This window comes from Phalaenopsis equestris, unplaced genomic scaffold (assembly GCF_001263595.1).
Source record: "Phalaenopsis equestris unplaced genomic scaffold, ASM126359v1 Scaffold000841, whole genome shotgun sequence".
NCBI classification, from domain to species: Eukaryota; Viridiplantae; Streptophyta; class Magnoliopsida; order Asparagales; family Orchidaceae; genus Phalaenopsis; species Phalaenopsis equestris.
This window is the reverse complement of record NW_018165281.1, coordinates 594,565-616,222: the sequence shown is the minus strand read 5'-3', so window position 1 is coordinate 616,222 and position 21,658 is coordinate 594,565. Positions and strand designations below refer to the sequence as shown.

The following is a 21,658-nucleotide window of genomic DNA, read 5'->3' as shown; positions in this document are numbered from 1 at the left end:
TCTTTCAGGCTATTTGTGTGATCATTTCACACGAATGTAAGCCCTAACTAAGAAAATTGGCAGGATGAAACACCTAAATATTTCTCCTCAAAATTGAAGCCAAACATTAGGATAGCTCGGGAAGTCACCGGAGTTCTCTTATGGATCCATGACATCCCCTAGTTATTCTTTCATTGGATTCTACAATAAAATGTTCCAAATTTGAATCAATCCCCTTTCACACCTCTACATCTGATTTCGTTGAAGAGTCCTACCCTTTGAAATTCTTTGAAGATAATATTTCTTGATTTTTATCGAGTTAGGTGGCTTTGGTCATTTAAGATGTAATTAACTATAGGGGCTTGCCCTTATAGGAAGCATGTCAGAACCCAGCTTAATATAAACCCTATTTAATCATTTATATTAAATTGGGGAACTTATCGGTAAATACAAAGGTTTCGCGGACCAAATGGACGTCATACTTTCCTTAGTTTATTTTGATCGAGCCTCATCCTCAATTCTTGTGTTTATCCTTCGGGATAGATATAGGATTTGAGGTACAATGCTCTTTCATTTTAAACTATGAAAAATATGGGGTCAGTTTGATTTCATACTTCAACGTCCTTTCGAAGCGGGCGACGGGATTTCGATTCCAGCGACTTACGGGCAACCCCACAAACAAACCAACCCCCGAAATAACGCCGACAGACTTTCAACAAATTTCTTTATGGTTCAGTTGCCATTAAGATCAATAGCATAATGAACCATTGTTTGACAGCTAGTCCTTGTATTCGCTTTTTTGTACTTCACAGTAGTGGCAAGCTGCGATTCTCTTTTATGACCTGATTTTCCACAAATATAATCCTTCGACTTAATTTGCTTGGATTTAGCCCAGTAAGTTGTGTGGTCCTTGTGTACAGTGAAACCAACATAATGTGCATAAGCACAATAATGTTTGTAAGCCTCTTCCTCATTACGGATAATAGTATTAAGAAAGCTATGAGCAATTGGATCATTGCAATCTGTTTCTGGCCCAGATAACTACAAATTTGAATTAATAGAGATAGTCAGATATTCAGAAAAGAACACACCCTATAGCTATTACACAGTTTTTTGAAAGAGCTGGTAGGTTACTTTTTCTCGGGTTATTCTTAGGTTATTCTCGGGTTATTCAATATTTCTTCAATGTACCCGAAGATAAATAAACCCTAACCATAGAATAATAAAAAGATAACCTCACGACAATCAAAGATTCACATAATATTTCACTTTTTTGGAGAAAGCTGGTGGGTTACTTTCTCGGGTTATTCTTAAGTTATTGTTAAGTTATTATCGGGTTATTGAGTATTTCTTCAATGTACTTTAAAGAAAAATAAACCTTAACCACAGAATAATGAAAAAATAACATCACGACAATTGAAGATTCACAGAATATTTCACTTTTTTTAGAGAGCTGTTAGGTTACTTTCTCGGGTTATTCTTAGGTTATTGTTGGGTTATTCTCGTGTTATGTTATTGAGTATTTCTTCAATTGAGTATTTCTTCAATGTACCCGTAGACAAGTAAACCCTAAACCCTTGAATAATCAAAAAACAACCTCACAACAATCGAAGAGTCACAGAATATTTCACTATTTTTTGAAAGAGCTGATATGTTCCTTTTTCTTGAGTTATTCTTAGGTTGTTGTTGGGTTATTCTCGGGTTATTGAGTATTTCATCAATATAACCGCAGATAATAAAAACCTAACCACAGAATAATTAAAAAAAAAACCTCACGACAATCGAAGAAAAAATTGGAAAACGAAAAACGGATTTAAGTAAACGAAAAATCTTACCTCTGTTTCAAACGCGTTGACCATGTGCTCTAACTCTTCATTAAGAGAGAAATTTATCTCCATCATAAATGTAGCGAACAAACCCTAACAGAGCAAAAAAAAAATGTTTTTTGAAACCTTATTTTCTACTGTATTATGCAGAATAGAAATTTCTGAGGGAATAATATGAAAAATATTGGAGGGAAGACGCAAAAAAGACGGGATAATACTTAAAATTTTGCACGTCGGGTTGGGCTGGGTTTAAACGTGTTTTTTTTTCATTACGTGTAAATATGGGTCCCGCAAGTCCACATGGCGCCTTTTAGTTGGGTAGCGGACAGAGCGGACCATACGGGGACCTGATGGAAAAATTTTGCCTTTAACTGTGTCACCAATAACGTGCCACCACGCAAAGATGTCAAAGTTGCTTTTGATGCGATACAATTTAAAAATGATTATTGAAATAAATAAATTAACTAATTATAATATATGTGTGTGTGTGTGTGTGTGTGTGTGTGTGTGTGTGTGTGTGTGTGTGTGTGTGAGGAGAAATAAATTTAACATTAAGCAAGACTTGAACCAATGTTATGACGAAATAAATCTAAGTTCAACTTAATCCAATGAAAGTTGAAAAGGCAATTCAAATCTTAACCAAATCAAATAAATTAATTAAATTTTAATTAGTGTGATTGAAACGTATTTAGCCTTCAATTAAACTGAAACAAAAATTAAAATTAAAATTGACAGACTTCAAGTTTCTAAAATAAAACACAATCAATTAAATGAAATTAAGTCAATTTAACAAAATATTAAACCAAATCAAATTGAGCAAACACTTAGAAGTTAAACATTTAACCTAAACCAAATTAAGTTAAATGTATCAACTATATCTCAATCAACTTAATTAATTTCACTAAAGCAAACATAAAAATTAAATCTTCACTAACTTAATTATGACTTAATTAAACTTAAGTTCAATTCAAAGACCAATCAAGCTAAATCTAATACATACTTTAATTCAATCAAAATAAAATAAATATAAACTAAACTTAAACTTAAAATAAACCTAATTTAAACATAAAAAATAAAACTAAATTTAGTCAACTTAAGTCGATCTAAGTAATAAACAAAACTTAATCAAACACAATCTAGATTTAAACTAAATCAATTCAAATAAGCTAAGCCATCTAAACCAACCAATATAATTGAACTAAAACTAACCAAATTAATATAGATCGTTAGTGTAGTGTCTTAGTTCGTGAGTGAGGTTTTCCACCTTGATATGACAAGGAAGTTATGAGTAATGGGACCCCCGATTTAGCAATTTTACTATTCCACTCACTTGGAGTCTCCCATAACTTTTGGACAAAAATCATCCTCCGTCGGGCGCTCCCAGTGAAAATTAGTGTTTTAGGCTTGAACAGCACCCCGGGATCGTCCCCTTGGACCCACACGCCCAAAATACCTTTTAAAACCATTAAGCACAAGGCATTAGAGGTCTAACGCATAATTTTAACATTTGACACAAGTCCAACACTGAGAAACTAAGGCTTAGGTTCCCATAACAGGCCAAAACTGCACATTTTCCCGAGAGCTTGGCGCATAGGCACCGCTATTTGGGCGTCAAGGCCCTATAGAGCGGAGTCTTAGAACTTAGGAGGTGGCTCTTAGGCACCCAAGCAGTGCCTTGGTTCCCAAAAAGGTAGCGACCAAGTGTCAGGAACCCTCCTTTATTTCATATCTAAAGTTCAATTCATGGATCCATGTTGCATCATAATTTGTATATGTTTGCATTTATAGTTGCATGTGTGTTGGTAGTTCTCCTCGATGAGGATCATGACCAAATTTGTGTTATTTCTCATTGGCATGCTCTTTTGTTCGGGCAGCTGCAGCTACGGCATGCCCACCTTTGGGTCACTACCTTCTTAACATAACCTTTTGTTTGGGTCCCTACTGCTACTTCATGCCCCCTCCAAGTCGCAGCGTCTTTGGCATACTCTTTTATTTTGGTCGTTGCCTTCATGGCATGCCCACCACTTGGTCATTGCCTCATTAGCATACCCTTTTGTTCAGGTTGTTTCCATCACGGCAAGTCTACCTCTAGGTCACTGTCTCCTTAGCATACCCTTTAGGTAGGGTTGTTGCCCCCACGACATGCCCACCTCTAGTTTTGGCTGCTACTACCACGTCATGCCCACCTCTAGGTCACTGCCTCCTCGGCAAACTCTTATGTTTGGGCCGCAGTAGTCACGGCATGCCCACCTCTGGGTCAGTGCGTCTTCGGCATAACCTTTTGTTCGGGTCACTACCACCATGGCATGCCCACCTCTAGGTCACTGCCTCCTCGGCATACCCATCTTTTGTGCTATTGTATTCACAACATGCCCTCTATTTTTGAGTCACTGCCTCCACAACATACTCACCTTCACCACTTTTGGTCCACTTCTTCAGTGCTTGGTTCATATCTTACAAGTTTGCATGTGTGCTCGGTGAGTGCCTCTCAGTTAAGGTGTGAATTCTTTTTTTATAACTATCTTTTACTTGATACAAACTCACTTATAGTCGGTGCTTGCTTGTTGCATGGCTCCCCGGGTCCTCGGTTAGGTGTAATTCCTCTTCATCTGTAACTTTTTTTAACTATACATCTTATTTTTGTGTGTCATGTTGAATGTATCATACTTGCACTCATTTTCATATTATGTGTTCACCCTTTTGGGAACCCATTGTAAATTTTTTATACTTTTATCGAGCAGTCACAGTGTGGGATTCTTGCATGTTTTTATGCTTGCTCATTCACCTTGATGGTAGTCCTACTCATTAGGAGAGTGATTCATTTGTTGGTCGCGATACTCAAATGACCATTGCTGATGAAGATGCCTTCATGAGCAGTGCAAGTTTCTGTATCACAAGCAACAAACAATATGACTGTGCTAAGGATCCAAGGATTCTAATATTTGTCATATGTGTTACGGACACGCATTGTATGTCCGACATTTTAAAAGTATAAAATGGATATTTTTCTATTATAATATAATCCACCCTACTTTTAAAATTTTATATATTAGGCCATATGTGAAGCCACCTCTTTTATATGTTACCCACTTTTTTGTGACATGCTTTAGATTCATTGGATCTTTAGGATATGGCCGGTGTAGCGACCACGTCAAAGTCATGCGGTAGCCGGAGACTTTACCCTGTGCACTTAGGTACTAAGTTAAGACACTTTTCATTAGATGGAGTGTTAGGCTTGGATTTAGGGTACTTTGTATTCTTTTTTATGCATGGTCTTATTTTCTGCAGGATCAGTTGCCCTTGTCAGGCATCTTTCCTGCTTTACACTTTTGGTGTGCCTGCAGTCTTGTTATGCATGATAATGTGTTAGGATATTCTTCTACAGGGAGTGGCCATACCTTTATATGTGCACACACACAGGTACTCTTAAAAGAGGGAGCATGTAACAAATTACATGCTAACATTTTCTTGCAGGTGCTTTTTAGCTCCCCTGTCAGGCACGACTCACTATACATTGCATGGCTTTCTTTGCTGACTTTGTTCTCTATGCAGGTCGAATCTTTTTCTTTTCCTATCTTCTTTTTAGATTCTAGGAGAGTCCCATCGTAGAAATAAGATATGGGCACAATTTCTAAAGCATTTGACATGGGAACCACATGGAGGGTACCAGGAGAAAATACTTGTGTCTCGTATCATAATTCTACATTTTATATTATGAATAGAATTAAGGTTGGTCATGTATATGAGAAGTCCGGCCTTCTTTTTCTTTTATGGGATATGTTGTCAACCCAGCAGCACATGGCCTTATATATACTTTATTTGTCTTGTTTTATGCCTTGTTTCATGAATGAATGCTTGAACTGCTTCATTGTTTCTTTTTTGTGTTTGTTTGAGAATCATGATGCAATATAGGCTCTTTAGGCTTTAAAATTCAATTTTTTTTTATAAAATCCTAATAAAATATTCAAGATAAATGAAATTTTAAGATTAAAATTTTCAAGACTTTAAAACTTGCACTTTTATTTTTCTGTAAGGCCTTTAGTTCGAATTTTGAATGTGCTAAATAGCATAAATATATCCCAAGTCATGATTAAAAGGGCCTCTACAATGGTTAAGGATTGCTCTAGATAATTGCATTCATTTTGGCATGTCGCGAGGAGAAGACTCCATGCTTCACCAACCTGACAAACCCAACATACCTTTTTATATATGTGGTTTTCTAATGTGTCTAGGGTGTTATAAGGCTTCCCAAACCAGACGGGGTGTAAGTCCTTTTGTTTGAAGTGTTTCCATCTTTGTAGCTAAACCTCCACTTCTCTTCATTTCCTGAGGCATCCTTGCCACTTCGGTAGGTATATGTCCCACCTCATGGAGCTTCAGCTTATAATCATAAGATGGAGTTTCCTTTCTTTGAATTTAGGGCTACCGAGGTCCCCGTGGATTACGTAATTCATAGATTGTTGACCGCAAATCTCAGGACATGTTGGGTCGACTACCTTCATGACCAAGTAGACTTAGGGTCCTAGTAGCTCTGTATGATGGGTTTGTGGTAGCTCGAACCAGTTACATATACCTTTTATGATCACCCTACCTTCCTATTGTTGTGCTCATTTGAGCCCTGTTGCTTCTTTGACTTCATCAATATCATCTTGATGGCCTGTTGCCAAGAAATCGCTGCCCGTTTGGGATATGACGATTTGTCCTCTGCCATTATGACCCTGACGTGCTTCAACATGTTGGGATTTCCCAGTTAATATGGTTTAGGTTATTTAGTGGGTTTCGTATGTCGATGAGTCGCTAACCATTCGGAATGTGAGAGACTCACTCTCCGTCTGATGGCTTAACGTGAGCTTTGAAACATCGGGACTTTCCCACACGGAATAAACTTTTTTTAATGGCCTATTGCCCCAAGTTGATAATAATATTGTCGAAATATTTTTTATCTGGAGTATTCTAGGGTATCCCCTAGAATGTAATTAAACAGTAGGAACACGTTCCTCTGGGAGTGCACTTGATCCCAGAGTAGGTACATACACCTGACTCTCTGGTTATTGGTACTCTACGTAGATACTTCTTTTGTGGATACAGGTCCATGGTGCTTGTGCTTGAGCTTATTTGGGCGGACATACTTGACTTATCCTTGTAAGTTTTATCGCATTTGAACTCTCTACATTTTTCTTTTCTCTTGTTTATCAATTTGTCGAATGTTCCTTCTTAGTCAGTTTTTCTCCTCTTCGAATCACTGATATGATTTAGGAGGGTGGTTTATTCGAATAAGGAAAGTATACAACGATCGACAAGCTGATGACTTTTTTTATAATAAAAAAGATAAAAATTAAGCGAAAACAATCATCGTTTATAAAGTTGAAATCACTTCATTAAATTCCATCATGAAATGCATGAGATGGTCTTAATTCTGCAGTTTCTTTGTTTCATATCTAAAGTTTAATCCATGGATCCATATTTCATCCACCTAAATCATTCCACTTCTTTCAATTGCTCTAAGACTTCTTTCAATCGGATCCTTGTCAGGTAATTTTTCATAATGTAGTAAATTAATCCAATATATAATATAACAAACGAGCGTGACATATTATAGTCATCATTACCACTTATAAGAAAAAATCCTCATCATAATCATAAACTTTCATGTCATCATATTTATCATTAGTTTTCCCCTACATTACTATCATTCCAAAATATTTGTAGAGACACATTAGCAACAGACAAGATACACACAACATAAACATTGCCACCCATTTACAGTAGTTGAAGACTTGCAACTTCAAAAGGGCTATACAAAATCATTATTTAGTATTTACTTCAACACCATCATAATAGCAAATAAGTCCTTAAAAGTAATCAAGAAAAATTTTTTAATTTTGACACTTAAATTATAAATTTATAAAAATAAAAATATAACATCATTTTATGCAATATCCTTTTGAAAATATATATATACTTTTTGGATTAATCTTGACCTAGCATTTTTTTCATGTAGAGATGGGGACTCAGATGGCATAACTTGGTGGGAAACCGATCAAAAGTAAAAGGTTTGATGCGTGGGGGAATCTAAAATGTTAATTTGTTGTGAAATATTAAAAGGTTTGATACTAAATAAACATAAAATAATGTTTTTGAAGACATCTAAACAAAATATGACAACTCATAACATTGATATAAAGTAATTTTTTTATAAGACATCTAAAGAAAATATGACAACTCATAAGAGTGATATAAAAATCTTAATGATAAATATATATTCTTTTTTCAACATCGCATTCCTAATATCATGGTCATGCAAATCTCTTAAATACATTTGTTAAGAATTATAATAAGAAATAGTTTATTCATGTAAGAAGTTATGAAGAATAAATTATTTCTTTAGATTAAAGAGATATTACTTTTCTTGTTTTATATTTATTTCTTTGGATTAGATTATTTCATGTATATCCTAATAATTAATATGAATTAATTATTAGAGATATCAAGTGATATATCTTTCATTTCATATCTTTTTTCTTTTTATTATTTTTCATATTATAGGATTCTTGTAAGGATTATTTATACCCCTATTCATATCAATGAAATAATGAAAGAATATTCTGCATTATTCTGAATTTCAACAATGTTGGTTCATAATGTAAGCTTCGGACCAAGACGGTCTGAATTCATGACCTTATACATGCAGTGGGATCATATTTTATATCTAAATTCCCTCAAAATATCCAAAATTAACAAAATATATATACCTTAGGTCAGAATTTTAAAAAGGCCGTAAGAAAAAATATCTTAACACAAGCTTTTTGATTTAATAGAAACCACCCAAATTTCTCCTTCTGCTAAAACCATGAAATCCATATATATATATATATATCTAAGAAATACACGCAACTATTTAATACTGAAAAAACAGAAGGCGGTCAACGTCACCTACTAAGACCCAATCAATTTGTAGATTTTTAGTGATAAGTTGAATAAACTTCACTACATGTTGCTTTCCACTATTCTTATCTTCATACAGAGGCTAAGGGAATACTAATATAATAGTTGATAAGAACCAACTTGAATCTGCCCACCCAGAAATAAGACTAAAAAAATTGATGTTTGCATGAGCTGTACTTTCGCACCTTCCTACCAATTCTAAACCACTTGTAAATCAACGGTCAAGATCATCCAAAAAAAATATACGAGTTTTGAGCCTTTGCTCGTCGTGGTTGGGGTTGCGTGGGTGAGGAGCCTTCCTGAGGAAACTATCCATAAATTTCAGTATATTTCTTAAATGGTAAGGAATTGATGCGATGTCGCTTAATTTTGGAAAATATCTATTTTATACTTTTTCTGTGACGACTAAAGTATTAATCTCACATATATTTATATATCTAATATTTAAGTTTTACATATGAGACAATGAGTAATTTGGTTGAAGATAGGGTTAAAATGTGTCGAGTTGAGCTCGGTTATTTTCGACATGAGTTTGAGCTTGATTTACTAATGGTGTTTGAATTCCGGTTCGAGTTTAATTCTATGAGTTCGAACCAGTTTGTTTAGTATAAAAAAATGAGAAAAAAAAAATTAATTTAAGCTATTTTTATGATAAAATTATAAATTGAAAGAATACTTAGAAAAAAAAAGAATAGATTGAAGATTTAAAAATAATTAATAAAAAACCACTTATATAAAATAAAAAATATAATTTTTAAAACAAAAATATGAAATAAAAATATTACTTTGTAAATTTATAATTCTAAATGTTTAACAATCTTCCTTACATTTTAGGAAAAAAATTTTTAATTTCTTAGAATTATTATAAAAATGAAACTTCCAAAAACTACTCCTGTAAATGTAGTTTGCAATTATGTTTATTTTTAGGAGAATTTACATAAATGGCGCCAATACATATCTAACATTTACTTTTAACTTTTATATTTACATGCATAACACTTAAATTTTTAATATTATATCAAAAATATCGTTGTGATTATCATTTTACAAGTGAAATGTAATTTTTCATGCATTACTTTATAACACCACAGTGTAATGAATGTAAATATCAAATATTAGATGTGAGATATGTAAATATATAAAAAAATCCTGTGGAATGTCTCTAAATTTTCATTATTTTTAAATATGTAGAACAACAGGTTTATGTATTTAAATGCGTGATTGCTTCACATTAAAAGGAGTAATTCATAATGATACGTCACCAACAAATTTTCATCATCTGACACGAATCTTGAAGCATAACACAACTCAAGACGATATTTTAAGCAAAAAACATTTAAATCTTGATAAAAAGTCATCCAGAGCTCCGATTTCAGCAAATTTATAGTCAAACTGACCGGCTCCAATTTTAGAAACTAGTCCAATCTGAGTCAAATCAAGCTCGGATCAAGTCATTAAACCACCATTGGAAAATTTCTGGACACATTTGGAAGGTCAAACAGATGTTGACACTGGAAAGTTTATACTCGAATCGAGCGGCTCGACAAGACGAATCCAACAAGCCTAAGATCACTCAATTCCAAGCTCGCTAAGGCACTCAAATGTCAATTAAATGTCGTATGATCGTTAAGACACTCAAATATCTCACATTTGGAAGGTCCAACGGTTGCCAAATATGTCAAGTTTATAATCGAATCGAGCGTCTCAACAAGACGAATCCAACGAGCTCAAGATTACTCAATTTTGATATCATTAAGACATTAAACGTCGTATGATCGAGGGAAGCTCTTCAGACCGTCCAATCGAAATGGTTCATATTCCTGCATTAATTGCACTTAAAACACTATAAATAGAGCCCCATCCCTCTCATAAAGGGGGACTGAAGTCTAGAGAGAAAGTCTGAAGCCTTGAGAAGAAGCTGCAGCTCAGCACCACCGTCGACCTCCGTCATCAACCACCGTCGACCGCCGTCGACCATCGCTGACCTCTGACAACCACCAGCGACCATCGTCGACCCATGACAACCGTCATCGACTACCACTAACCACCATCAATCACCACCAACTAGACGTCGTTAGTCGATGTGGTAATTTAAAAAATATAGTTACCCTTTCCCGTGTGTAGGACAAAGGATTCCTGTAATCAACAATAAATAGTAGATTTTCGCAACTGGGTCAACCCCGTGATTTTTCCCTTACGGGTTTTCCACGTAAAAACTTCTGGAGTCATCACCACTTGTTTCTCTTTCATCGGTGTGTGTGTTGAACTTTCGTACAATGCTAAGACGGTAGTCCGTTACTCTATCGCCGCGAATTTTTTAGCACGCATCAGTTTGGCGCAGTCTGTAGGAAACAAAGTCCCGTTCGACATTTTCTTGAACTCTAAGACACTGAGCCCCTACTTCGTTTCCTAATGATGTAGATCATCAAATTGGCAAAGGAATCTTCTTTGCATCCTGAAGATCATCTCCAAAGCATTCTTCAATGTGGGGGGCAATTCTTCACTGCAATTTCGAAAGATCGTTCACGTCAACGTCTCAGGCACGACTGTAGTGGGGTTGTCTTCTCGCATCTAATTCACACACAAAGTTTGTCACAACTTCTTCTAGGATGTGGGGCAACCTTCACTGCAGGCTTGAAATGTCGTTTATGTTAACGTCCCGATGACTATGATGGGGATGTCATCCCATATTTCATTTAGATTACAAGTCTATGAGAATATCTCCTAGAATGGAGAGCAATCTTCACTAAAAATAACGCTTCCTCAGCGCTCCTCATCATACTGGAGTTCCTCTCCAACCCGATCAGGAAGTTGATCTCTTCAAGGCTCCATGTATAGGTTGTTTTACAAGAAAAACGCCCTCGCTGAGAAGCAAAAGATTCAAAAGCAACAACTAACAAGTTGTCAAATATTTTTCTTGAGTATGACTGCATTCATATTTCCAAGAAAACGTACGGTTCATTGCAACCTACACCCCAGTCTCGAGAAACGCAGAGCATCTCTGACACCTCATTCTGGGATTCATCAATCCCCGCGGGACTCGATTCAACCTCTTCTATTATAGGCTACAATTGTCAAGCAAAGGCTTCGACGTACAGCTTCAGATAGGCCAAAAATCTTTTTTTGATTTCCTTCGACCTCTTCCATAACAAGTTACAGTCGTCAAGCAAAAACTTCGACCAACAACTAGGACAGGTCAACCATCCTACGTGGATTTAATATGGTGACTTTATTCATTACGAGTTAATATCGTCGAGCATCTCCGGTTACATCACTCAAAACTGATCTTACATTCTCAATGGATTCTCCTTCAAACCATGCCACTGAAAGTCTAGAAGGTAAGACCCGATAAAAAGCCACCATGTCGCTGGAAGACAAGCCCAAGAGGGTCTCCACTGTAAAACCTCTGAAGGCTACGAGCCTTAAAAGAATTTCGTACGATTGAGAAGCCACAACAACCGTGGAAGAAGCAAGGAAATACATACATTATCATCATCTATTATCATCATCTACAAATTTCACATCTAATTATTAAAAATACTACAAAGGCTAACATATATTTATACAAGAACTACAACAAATCCACTCATCTTCGAGTAGAGTTGACATCGCATCCCTAAAAAACAATACTTCTGATGATCGTCAAGGGCTCTCCCGATATTGCCACCACATAAGCATGAAAATCTTCTCCTAAAAGTGCGACAACAAAACTATAACATTTCTTTAACACCTTTAGAACGTGCAAGGGTGGCACAGGAGTCTCCTCTGAAATACACGACATAAATGAGAAAGAAGATCATGTTGCTTGCCTGCTACGCAGGAAGGGGGCGACTTTCCTCTTCGCCTCAACAAGAAAGAAAATCACGTTGTTTGTCTGCTACGTAGGACGAGACAACTTTCTTCTTCGCTGCAATGAGAAAGAAGATCTCGTTGCTTGCCCGCTACGGAGGACGAGGACGACTTTCCTCTTCGCCATGACGGGGACTACTTTCCTCTTTACCGCAACGAGAAAGAAGATCCCGTTGCTTGCCTGCTATGCAGGACGGGGATAGCTTTTCTCTTCGCCACAACGAGAAAGAAGATCTTGTTGTTTGCCTGCTACGTAGGACGAGAACGACTTTCCTCTTCCCCGCAACAAGAAATAAGACCTCGTTGTTTGCCTGCTACGCAGAACGGGGACGACTTTTCCTCTTCACCGCAACAAGAAAGAAGATTTCGTTGCTTTCCTGGGACGGGGATGACTTTCCTCTTTGCCTCAACAAGAAAGAAAATCTCGTTGTTTGCCTACTACGTGAGACGGGGATGACTTTCCTCTTCACCGCAACGCCTCGCCGCAACGCTTCACCACAAATCTGTACCCCAACTCTTTTCCGCAACTCTGCACCGTAATTTTACATCGTGACTCTACACCACCACTCTTCGCCGCTATGCTAGACGATTTTTTTTCTTTTAGGAAATCTTGGATCAGCTAAGGACTCCTCCTCTACCCCCACATTCAGGCCTATTTATAGGCTCAAAAAGGGAATCAAACATTAAATACTCGTTATTAGCACATTAATATATAAATATAAAAAGATGTGCAAGCATTAAATGCTAATAAATAAATAAATACATGATAAATTTCTATTAATCTTCTTTTCAGAATTTGAATTACTCTTCAAATTCTTGATCGGTTCAAATTCCTTTGTAAAATTATTATTTTTTTCTGTTTTAGACCAGATTCGAATACTGTCACCCTCTCATGATGCAAAAGATGCTTTCCAACTGAGCTGTATTCAACTTCTTAATATATAAGAAGAAAACATTTTCTTACACCAATACTAATAAAATAATATATATCGATACATATGCAGGACATAAATGCTCCAGATCTTGATATTTTCTGACGATAAAATGGTCTCGCTCGAAAATAGGGGGGCAACTGATACGTCAACAACAAATTTTCATCATCCGACACGAATCTCGAAGCATAACACAAATCTTAAGACAAAATTTTAAGCAAGTAATATTTAAATCTTGATAAAAGTCATCTAGAGCTCCGATTTCAGCAAACTTATAGTCAAACTGACCGGCTCAATGAGATGGACCTAATGATATGAAAACTAGTTAAATCTGAGTCAAATCAAGCTCAGATAAAATCATTAAACCACCATTGGAAGATTTCTAGACACATTTGGAAGGTCAAACAAATGTCGACACCGACAAGTTTATACTCGAATCGAGCGGCTCGACAAGATAAATACAACAAGCCCAAGATCACTTAATTCTAAGATCGTTAAGGCACTCAAATGTCCATTAAATGTTGTATGATCATTAAAACACTCAAACATCTCACATTAATTGCACCTAAAACACTATAAATAGAGTCTTGTCCCTCATAAAGGGGGGTTTAAATTTAGAGAGAGTCTGAGTCCTTGAGGAGAAGCTGCATCTCAGCACCACTACCAACCTCCGTCATCAACCACCGCTGACCTCCGACGATCGCCGACGACTGTCGTATACCTCTAACAATCGTCATCGACCATCACTAACCACCATCAATCATCACCAACCAGACACCGTCAGTTGACGTTGTAATCTAAAAAATAAAATTACCATTTTCCGTCTATGAGACAAGGGATTTCTGTAATCAACAATCAATAGTGAATTTTCGTAACTGTGTCAGGCCCCGTGGTTTTTTCCTTTATGGGTTTTTCATGTAAAAACTTCTGGAGTCATCACCACTTGTTTTTTTTTTCATCTGTGTATGTAGTGAACTTTTGTACAACGCTAAGACGATAATCCGTTAATCCACTGCCGTGAATTTTCTAGCACACATCACATAAAAAATAAAAAATAGTTAGTCTACTTAAAAATTAAGTACATTTACACCATTTAAATCATGATAATTAGCTATGGAATTGATATATCATCAACAAAATTTTTCATTTGACATGTCCAGAGACTAGTGCTTTATTATTTTATATTGAAGATTTTACTCTACTACTTTATGAGCTCACTCTTTATTATATCCCTATGGTTTGTTTGGGTGAGATTACACTAGGCTCTTTAGAGTAAATTAATTGCTATAAAATCTTCATGTAAATATTAGTTTATTTACACGAAATGCAAGTTACATTGAACCTCTCAGAGAGCTATTCTGAGAGAGTATTTTACAAGCGCATCACTCTCAGATTTACTCGAGACAAACTCTCAGCAAAACAACCATTTGCACAATACCTGACCATCTAACTCGAAGGGATTGACTCACCCTATCTCAGCTTGACCCCAAGATAAAGAGGAGACTTCCTAAACTTCCCCCTCCATTCAATCAACCCTCTCCATACAGGCAGCTAAACCACAAGCTTCTTCTCCATGGGAGTTTGTTGTGACCACGAGCAAAATACTCCTACATTTCACCCGAGCGATGTTCAAAGGACCCATAGGACATTTTAATACCTTAAGCTCTCTCAATAGAAACCTCGATAGGACCACCTTGGCAATCAAACTCCAACTTCTCATGTCAGAATTTATCACTTCCGATCGACACTTGATTGACACTTATAGCGTCTCCAGGCGAATCAACATCAAGGTCTGATGAAAGGGAGTTGATCGTCAGGATCTCTGTAGTTGCATCAAAAAGTATTATAAAAGGAAAAATTTAGATGTTAAAATAGGATTGCATACTAACAATTTGATTCCTTCGGATGTGGTGAAAGACACTTCATCCTCACAAGGTTTCTCCTGTCCCAAGACTGGCAAGAGAAGTTCGTCCCCTCCTAGTGATTCAGGTGACAAGTCAGAACCGATCATCTATTGAATTGCCTCGATGGTGAAAGGAACCTGTGCTGCAGAAACGAGCGGGACTGGTACATTGATTGCAACTACCGACTCAACGACATGGGTCGAAAGCTCCACAAGAGGATCAGCCGACCATTTTCCAAATTTTTTCCAAGTATCCTTACGTTGAGACCTGAGAAGTGAATCAGAGGACCCCATTTGATATTCCTGGTTGGGCATACTTCTCCTCTTTTAAGATCTTTTCTTGTTTGTTTCTTCGATTGGTCTTTCTTTCGTCAACTTTATCTTCTTCTCTTCCTCCTTTCGAGTCTTAACTATCATCCCTTGAAGGGCTCGGATTAGTGTCTCCCTGTAATGGGACATCACCTCGAGTGCTTCATCGCTGATCGTTGTAAGTGCTTAGATGTAAAGGGAGAGTGCGACACAATAGGGATGGAAAAAGATCACGTCCAGTTCCAAGCCCTTGCAGCCTATTTCTAGTAATTATGAGCATGAAAATCTAGGGAAGTTATTTATTAAATAATTATATCGTCATAATTTTGATCTAATTTTTGCATTTTTTGTATTATGAAATATTTCTTTTTTCTAATCGCAGCATGACTTTTCTAAAACAAGAAAATCATGAAACTAAATATGTATACCAAAAATGTATCAGCATGAATCATGAGAAAATTTGACGGTTCAGTGAAGATAAAGCAGTAATGGACAGATGAACCGATAAACCGATTATTGTCCATCAGGACAAAAATAAAGAAATCTGTTCGAACAAAACCCAGGTTACCTTTCTCTTCATCCTTCATCTTATTATCCCCAAAAACAACTATCTCATCAGCCTAACATGTCGGCGTGCTCATAAATCATACTGAGCAGAAGAGTCCTTCTACATGGAAGCATCCATCGGCGAGTATGTCGATCTCATATTTATAAAGTACTAAAATAATATTCACTATCCTAATAAGAATGGACATACATATAATCTCATAGATTTACCCCCCTACGGCTATAAATAGGGCGTCATTTCTCAAATAAATATTACATAATTTCTACTGTTTATTACTATGCACTCTCAGTCTTTCTCTTTTCATTTGAAGAACGATTGATTGTGCCTCCCAGATAGTTTCAGATTTAACAAGTGCATAAAATAACATTATGTACATGTGAGCTAAAATGGCAAGGAGTTAAAACTATTTTAAAAATATTGAAAGCAGTAAAAAATTACTTTATTTCTAAAAAAAAGTAAGAAAACACTAACAGAAATGGAAATCAGAAATTTTTTTTCTCGATCCATGAAAAAAATAGAAATAATAATGTTGATCCATATTTTTCCGTCAACCGACGAGCCTTCTCACACTCAATATCAAGGAAAGTAATTATTAATAATAATTACAATTTAAAACCCATTGCAAATATATTTTATAATTCATATAACGTACATTTTTCACTGTTTTAGAGCGAGGCTAAAACGTGCACCATATAAACACGTTTCTAATATCAAACAAGTGATGAAATAAAGGAAAAATAGTTTAAGATTTGCTTTATAAAAATAAATAACTAAATTTTTGTTTAAGATTTAAAATGTAGAAAAAAAAAAATATCTGGGTCGCCAATCGGACCTGCTGCATAGTGCATACTGAGGGCAGCCTTTTAACAAAGAGACCAACGTGGCCGTATACCTCCTAAATTCTTCCAACATTCAATTTTTTTCTTTCTTATTCGTCAAGCCAAGTTGTATTTAAAAATAAAAATTACAAACAAAATACCTCGCATTTACGATGCTTTTGGATCAACCCTTCAGTCTATATAATTCGCTTTCCTAATCCTAAAAAAGGGAAGCAGCCACTCTCCCCCTCTCATTAGCCTCCACTATGAAATCTACCTTCCTCCTCCTGCTTTTCGTTGCCGTGCTTCTTGCAGGCACATCAGCCCAGGCGGCGGCCGAACGGAGCGATGAGGAGGTCGGCTTACTTTACGATGCCTGGCTGATGAAGCACAAGAAATCTTTCAACGCCTTGGAGGAGAAGGAATCACGCTTCCAAGTGTTCAAGGACAACCTGCTCTACATCGACCAGCACAACGCTGCAGCCGACGCCGGCGAGCATACTTTCTGGCTCGGTCTAAACCGTTTTGCCGATCTCACTAACGCGGAGTACCGCGCCAAATTTCTCGGATACCGAACTTCCGGCCACCGCCGCCACCGAAGCCTATCCGCCACCAGAAACGATCCGTACAAGGCCGAATCCGGCGAGGATGTACCGGATTCCATTGATTGGAGGGAGAAAGGGGCCGTTGTAGGCGTCAAGGACCAGGGCAGCTGTGGTTAGTTCCCATTCGTTGACCTTTTGGTACTCTTTTCTTATTTCAGAGGGATCATTCGTCTTTTATGTCGATTGTTTTTTTCACTAGTCCCGTCCACGGATTTTCTTTGATCTGAAGGGTTTGTGCTAATAGACCAGCTATTCTGGTTTCTTTTTCTTAAATGTCATTCGATTCGTTTGCAGGAAGTTGCTGGGCTTTTTCTGCGGTGGCTGCGGTGGAAGGGATCAATCAGATCGTGACTGGAAACCTGATCTCGCTCTCAGAGCAGGAGCTGATTGAGTGCGATACATCGGTCAACGAGGGATGCAACGGCGGGCTCATGGATTATGCCTTCGAATTCATCATCAAAAACGGTGGGATCGACACCGAGGATGATTACCCTTACAAGGGCAGGGACGGCAGATGCGATTCTTACAGGGTACGTTGTTGAAATTTCTGTTTTTTGCGTGTTTGCTGCAGTGCTCTTATGGAGCTAATGCTTGGTGCAGAAAAATGCACGTGCTGTTACCATAGATGACTTCAAAGATGTACCAGTGAATAACGAGAATGCCCTGAAGATAACAGTTTCTAAACAGCCAGTTAGCGTAGCCATTGAAGGCAGCGGAAGAGCTTTCCAGTTCTATGATTCGGTGAGACCCAATGAAAATTTGAATGAAACAACAGATAAAATAATGATCAGTATCTTTATATGATGCAGCCTAGGGGTTCTTGATAGCTAAAATGATTGTTTGATTTCTATATTTATTTTAATCATTTAATTATTTTATTTTTTCAGTCATATTATTATCTAAACACATGAATTTTTACTTCACTGGCTGTTAACATGACCTTCGCTGCAACTATTTATGGATGCTAAGATGTCATTCTTTTAGATAGGTCATACAACAAACTAGCTTTAGCTTTTAATTGATTGTGGTCCTAACTATGATTTTTTTTTTTGCAATTTAGGGGCTTTATGACCAGCATTAATAAATCCTGTAAATCCGTATTTAGTGAATCCTATCAACAACATGATCTAGTAAATACGGGATTGAAGGCACAAGTGTGAAAAAATTGAGAAGAAACTGGATTTACTAAATCCATAATTTGAAAGCTGCCATTTTTCTGTATACTAGGGTTCAAGTTAAATTCTTCTTAAATCCATTAGCATACTGCCTTTAATTTTTTCAGTAACATTATCGAGTAATAATTTTATTGCTATTTGTAAGTACTAATGTTACCTTGTACAGTTGGGTATATATAAGCCAACATATTGATCGCCAGAATCTGGTGCTATTTATATTGAGATAATATCAAACAACATGGATACACTTTCCTATTCGAGAAAATATTGTTTACTTTATAAGTATGTACTTATAAGGGTGGATGGAGTGGCCACGGCACTATAATTTTTCTTATATGTGACGCGGCCACTCCATCTACCCTTGTAAATACATATTTTGTAAGTATGCAATATTTTTTTGTTCTATTCTTTATGTGGCAATATTTTCTCCTATTCTTACTGTGTCTCTGTGCCAATGTCATTACTTCCCCTGAGGGGTGGAACTGGCTATGACGGTGGCCATCTACAGTGTGATTGCACATTCTAACTCTCTTGATAAGTTTCTGTTGGACATCTCTTGAAAACTACAGGGAATTTTTGTGTTTTTTGTATCTATGAGGTTCACGATTTAGAGATATATAACTGTGGCTGGCTGGTTCCGTTGCATATCTTTTGGAATAACAGTTGTTTATATTTACTTCTAACAATTGAAATTCAGATTAGGATATTTGGTTAACTGTTTTTACACTTTTAATATGGTGCTTCCGTTACATATCTTTTGGAATAACAGTTGTTTATATTTATTTCTAACAAATGAAATTCAGATTAGGGTATTTGGTTCTGTTTTTACAATTTTAAAATGGGTTTGCGTTCAGTTAAACACTGATTCATACTATTTAATTCTGGCTATTTATGACATTGGAATATAGGTAGGTCTGAGTTATAATTGGGGCCTAGCCCAACAACCCATAGATTTTTTTTTTCTTATTTGATTTCTCACATGATTGATCTAGGATATGACGTGGTCAAAATAATTGATTTCTATCTCTGTCATGTGTGCATAACCATTACAAGAACTTTATCTTCGTAAATTGGCCTGCTATTATTAGATAATTCATTGGAACTAATCTCTCTCTCTCTCTCTCTCTCTCTCTAATTTTCTTAAATGCATCCTTTTATGAACAAACTATTTGATTCTTCTTTGACCACAATCATTTTTCTACTGATTCACATCAGGTGTTTTTTTAAGCAGTATAAAGTAGAATATCTTTTGTTATATCTCATGGTTGATTCATTTAGGGGATTTTTTCTGGATCATGTGGAGAGGATCTTGACCATGGTGTCACCGCAGTGGGCTATGGCTCCGAGAATGGCAAGGATTACTGGATTGTCAGGAACTCTTGGGGCCCAGAGTGGGGAGAAAAAGGATACATCAGATTGGCTCGTAATATTGGCTTGGCCTCTGGAAAATGTGGCATCGCCATGGAAGCATCCTATCCCATTAAGACCAGCCCGAACCCACCAAATCCGGGACCATCTCCTCCATCACCAGTTAAGCCTCCATCTGTTTGCGACAATTACTACACTTGCCCATCAAGCTCCACCTGCTGCTGTGTGTATGAGTTCAATGGCTTCTGCTTTGCCTGGGGTTGCTGTCCTTTGGAGGGTGCCACCTGCTGTGATGATCACTACAGCTGTTGTCCTAATGACTACCCGATCTGTAACGTTCAGGCTGGTACTTGTCTCATGGTAAGCCATCTTTTCCTTCATCATTTTTTTTTTTTTTGGGGAAAGTTAGCAAGCCTTTGTAAGGTGTAGGGATAGATTGGCTTTTCATGGAAATTTTGTCAAATGAGTAATAGTGAAGATATGGTAAGACTTTTCATTGAGAAGAATTAGGTGAATTGGAGAATTAGATCACCAGAAAATAATTAAGCTTCTTAAAGAAAAGAAGATGTGTTTTTTTAAAAAAAATAATAATTTAATCTATATTTTTCATCTTTATATTTGAAGACTTTCTATAAGTTTTAAAGGTATTTCTAGAGCTTACAAATGGACTTCAAGAATGGTGAATTTACATAGTTGCCAGGCTGATCTAGAGCATAATTAACAGCTGTAGTTCACTAGATAATCTAAGTTATTCTTTGTTAGAATATATATATATATATATAATACTTATATTATTTTTTGGCTCATATGTTTTTTTTATGTTTATTTGCAGAGTAAGAATAACCCGCTGGGAGTAAAGGCGCTCGCACGCACTCCTGCTAGGCCTCAATGGGCAATCACTGATACAGATGGCGTGAGAAGCAGCGCTTGACAACAGTGTCGAAGTTATTTGAAGTTCAAAAAAGAAGGAAGAGGGGATCGATGGTTTTACTTTATAAGCCACTTCTTCAACCCCTCTTGTAGAATTTACTTATTTAAACAAAACTGTTACGTTCCTTAAAAATTGAAAGTGTGGTTGTAAATAAGTCTTTTCAAGTTTCAGCATATGGGCAAAACCAAAACATTTGTCGATGATAAAATTTTATCACAGGTCTGGTATTCCCTCTATCAAATTGTTGCTGTTCATTTCATTCACTTAAAAGTGTCTAGTATGATAATTCGTTTAATTGTTTGTGCTTAAACAATTAGTTCATCAAATTTTATTAAAGGTTCTAATAAATTATTTTTAGACAATTTTTACGAGTAAATAATTGTACGAGTGAAAAACAGTTTCACCCCGTAAATATTTTCCAATATATATTTTATTTATATTTCTAGTTGA

General features: G+C 36.4%; 1 protein-coding gene across 1 annotated transcript; it reads left to right on the top strand.

Moving 5' to 3' along the window:
• Positions 1-17,339: 17,339 nt before the first annotated feature.
• LOC110031801 (low-temperature-induced cysteine proteinase-like) lies at positions 17,340-21,444 on the top strand. Its single transcript, XM_020735199.1, has 5 exons — positions 17,340-17,846; positions 18,029-18,264; positions 18,335-18,475; positions 20,188-20,637; positions 21,110-21,444. Exons 1-5 carry the CDS (start codon positions 17,396-17,398, stop codon positions 21,206-21,208), a joined length of 1,377 nt encoding a protein of 458 aa, XP_020590858.1. The 5' UTR covers positions 17,340-17,395; the 3' UTR covers positions 21,209-21,444.
• The last annotated feature ends 214 nt before the right edge of the window (positions 21,445-21,658 follow it).

What these genes read in the sequence shown, in the direction of transcription:
- LOC110031801 (XM_020735199.1), top strand. Translation starts at nt 17,396, where the DNA reads ATGAAATCTACCTTCCTCCTCCTGCTTTTCGTTGCCGTGCTTCTTGCA. An exon ending in CAAGGACCAGGGCAGCTGTG is followed by an intron (nt 17,847 to 18,028) that starts GTTAGTTCCCAT and finishes ATTCGTTTGCAG; the next exon opens with GAAGTTGCTGGGCTTTTTCT. An exon ending in AGGCTGGTACTTGTCTCATG is followed by an intron (nt 20,638 to 21,109) that starts GTAAGCCATCTT and finishes GTTTATTTGCAG; the next exon opens with AGTAAGAATAACCCGCTGGG.